Source organism: Camelina sativa, chromosome 2 (genome assembly GCF_000633955.1).
Source record: "Camelina sativa cultivar DH55 chromosome 2, Cs, whole genome shotgun sequence".
Taxonomy (NCBI): Eukaryota; Viridiplantae; Streptophyta; class Magnoliopsida; order Brassicales; family Brassicaceae; genus Camelina; species Camelina sativa.
Window position 1 is genome coordinate 1754412 of NC_025686.1, and position 2296 is coordinate 1756707.

Consider the following 2296-nt stretch of genomic DNA (forward strand, 5'->3'; position numbering starts at 1 on the left):
CCCAAACCCATTATCCCAAACTAATCCTAACTAATCCTAACTAAACCAAAACCCAAACCCATTATCCCTCTTCTTCTCTCGATTCCCCCCAATACGAAAACCCTAATCCCCATTATCTTCTTCCTCTCGCAGCCTTCTCTTCTTCCTCTCGATTCGATTCTCCCAAATCTTAACCCTAATCCGCATCTTCTTCCTCTCAATTCCCCCAAATCTAAACCCTAATCCTTCTCTTCTTCCTCTCGATCCCCCAAATCTAAACCCTAATCCTTCTCTTCTTCCTCTCGATTCCCCCAAATCCGTAACCCTAATCATTCCCATCATCTCAAACGATGCCTAATCGAGGAGGAAGGAAGAGGAAACCTGCTGCTCCTAACGTTTCTCAGAGAGTCGGAGCGTCAACAGCAAATAAACGGCCGCACAGTCTACCCAATCAGTACAACTTCACGCCGGCGGTCCAATCTCCTCCTCCGCTGCAGACGCCTGAAGTACAACGACAGTCATCGGCGGCCCAGATCCGGAACTATCCTCCGCCTCAACAGCTTTTTCAGAACTCCTACACTCACCCACCGCAGCCTACAGTGAACCCGACCCCTTCTCAAGAAGTCCACTACAATCCGTCGCATCCTCCGTCTCAACAGCTTTTTCACAACTCCTACACTCACCCACCGCAGACTACAGTGAACCCGACTCCTTCTCAAGAAGTCCACTACAATCCGTCGCATCCTCCGCCTGCTCTAGTTGACCCTCCGCCTACTCTAGTTGACCCTCCGCCTTCTCCAGCTGAAGTCTCTCAGACTCGCAGTCATCGTTCGCATCCATCGTCTCAAGGCAACAATTTCCAAGCTGATTATCCTCCGGTGTTGCCGGAACTCCAGGAGGACACATTGCGGGCTCTGAATGCACTGCTTCTAGTGCCAAACAGACATGAGTTCACCACCGTCCTCTCTCCCATTCCCCTACCAAAGACAGAATGGTACGGTTACAAACTCTTAGACTTATCGATTTGTTATTTTGAGTGTCTCTGTTGGTTGACTTTGGTTTTATTGTTTCATGTGTCTGGAGGTTTGATCGTGACCCTGGATCTACGCTCACTCGGAAGATTACTAAAATTCTTTTAAACAAATTCGAAGGTCCTTTCTACAGTTGGACATGCGTTCCTCGGGATAAACAGGAAAGATACTTCATTGAGTTTGCGGTTAAGTGTTCTGTCCTCTAGCTTTCATATATAGCTTTAAGCTTCACATACTGCTTTACTCTTCATATATTGTTTTATTTACTTGTGCTTCTTTTCACTCACATTAGCTATTTTCTTTTTGTTTTTTGTAGAAAACCCACACTTGGGATCCTTTGATAACTGGGACTGTTCAAGCTCACTTCGAGACCATCTGTCAAAATCGGCTCAAAGACATGGTTAGCACCGTGAGAACTACTAGACGCCAACCTAAATGGATTGGAACTACTCTATGGACAACAATGACAGAATTCTGGGACACTGAAGAAGCACAACAAAGGAGCAAAACATATTCTGATTGCCGTATGTCTGACCGTAATGGCCTCGGTCCTCATGTCCACCTCTCAGGGCCAAAGTCGTATCGACAGATTCAAAACGAAATGGTGAGCCAATTTTGTTGTTACACATTCGTCACTTTCATTTTTGACCTAGCTGTTACATTAAAAATTTACTTGTCTGTTTCTTAACATTACAGGAAGAGGAATTGGGAAGAGAAGTACGTATTGGTGAGGTTTTCATCAAGGCACATACAAAGCCTGATGGGACATATGTTGATCGGAAGGCAGAGAAGATAGCAGAAACATATGAGAAGAATGTGCAAGAGAGGTTGTCTCAGCTCCAGGAAGATCCTTCTGCCATCTCAGATGGGGAGTCACGGCCCCGAGAGCTAACAACTGAAGAATATACAGAAATCTTTCTTCAGGTTACGTTTTATTTTCACAATACAAAAATATTATCTTGGAGTTTAATTTGACATCCTCTAATATCTTATTTTCTCTTACTTTGCAGTCCACTGAGAAGGATTCAAGAGGAAAACCTTTTGGAGTTGGAAGCCTCCATGACTGCATTGTCAATGGCAAGGGGAAGCAAGCAGGAGACACTTTAGCCTTTGTGGCTATGCAAGAACAATTGAAGGAAGCTCAACGGAAGATAGAGGAGCAGGCTGCTAATATGTTGAGGCGTGATGCAGAAATGTTGAAGCGTGATGCACAAATTGCTCAACAATCCGAAATTATTGCTGGGCAGAAGGAGAAGATTGACGAGTTGGACTTGGTGGGGAAGTTT

General features: G+C 44.9%; 2 protein-coding genes across 2 annotated transcripts in view; both read left to right on the plus strand.

Moving 5' to 3' along the window:
• Window positions 330–928, plus strand: LOC109126275 (pollen-specific leucine-rich repeat extensin-like protein 3). Its single transcript, XM_019229571.1, has 2 exons — window positions 330–807; window positions 876–928. The coding sequence occupies exons 1-2, from the start codon at window positions 330–332 to the stop codon at window positions 926–928; spliced, it is 531 nt and encodes a 176-aa protein (XP_019085116.1).
• The window catches only part of LOC109126276, a 3625-nt gene continuing 2372 nt past the window's right edge, over window positions 1044–2296 (plus strand). The window contains exons 1-4 of the mRNA XM_019229572.1: window positions 1044–1195; window positions 1327–1614; window positions 1707–1934; window positions 2021–2284. Coding sequence (XP_019085117.1) covers window positions 1408–1614; window positions 1707–1934; window positions 2021–2284 — 699 coding nt within the window. The 5' untranslated portion in view covers window positions 1044–1195; window positions 1327–1407. The remainder of the gene's footprint in view (window positions 1196–1326; window positions 1615–1706; window positions 1935–2020; window positions 2285–2296) is intronic.

Excerpts from the sequence above, each read along its gene's own strand:
- LOC109126275 (XM_019229571.1), top strand. The coding sequence starts at position 330 with ATGCCTAATCGAGGAGGAAGGAAGAGGAAACCTGCTGCTCCTAACGTT. Across the intron at positions 808-875 it reads CTCTCAGACTCGCAGTCATC|GAGGACACATTGCGGGCTCT; the intron begins GTTCGCATCCAT and ends CCGGAACTCCAG.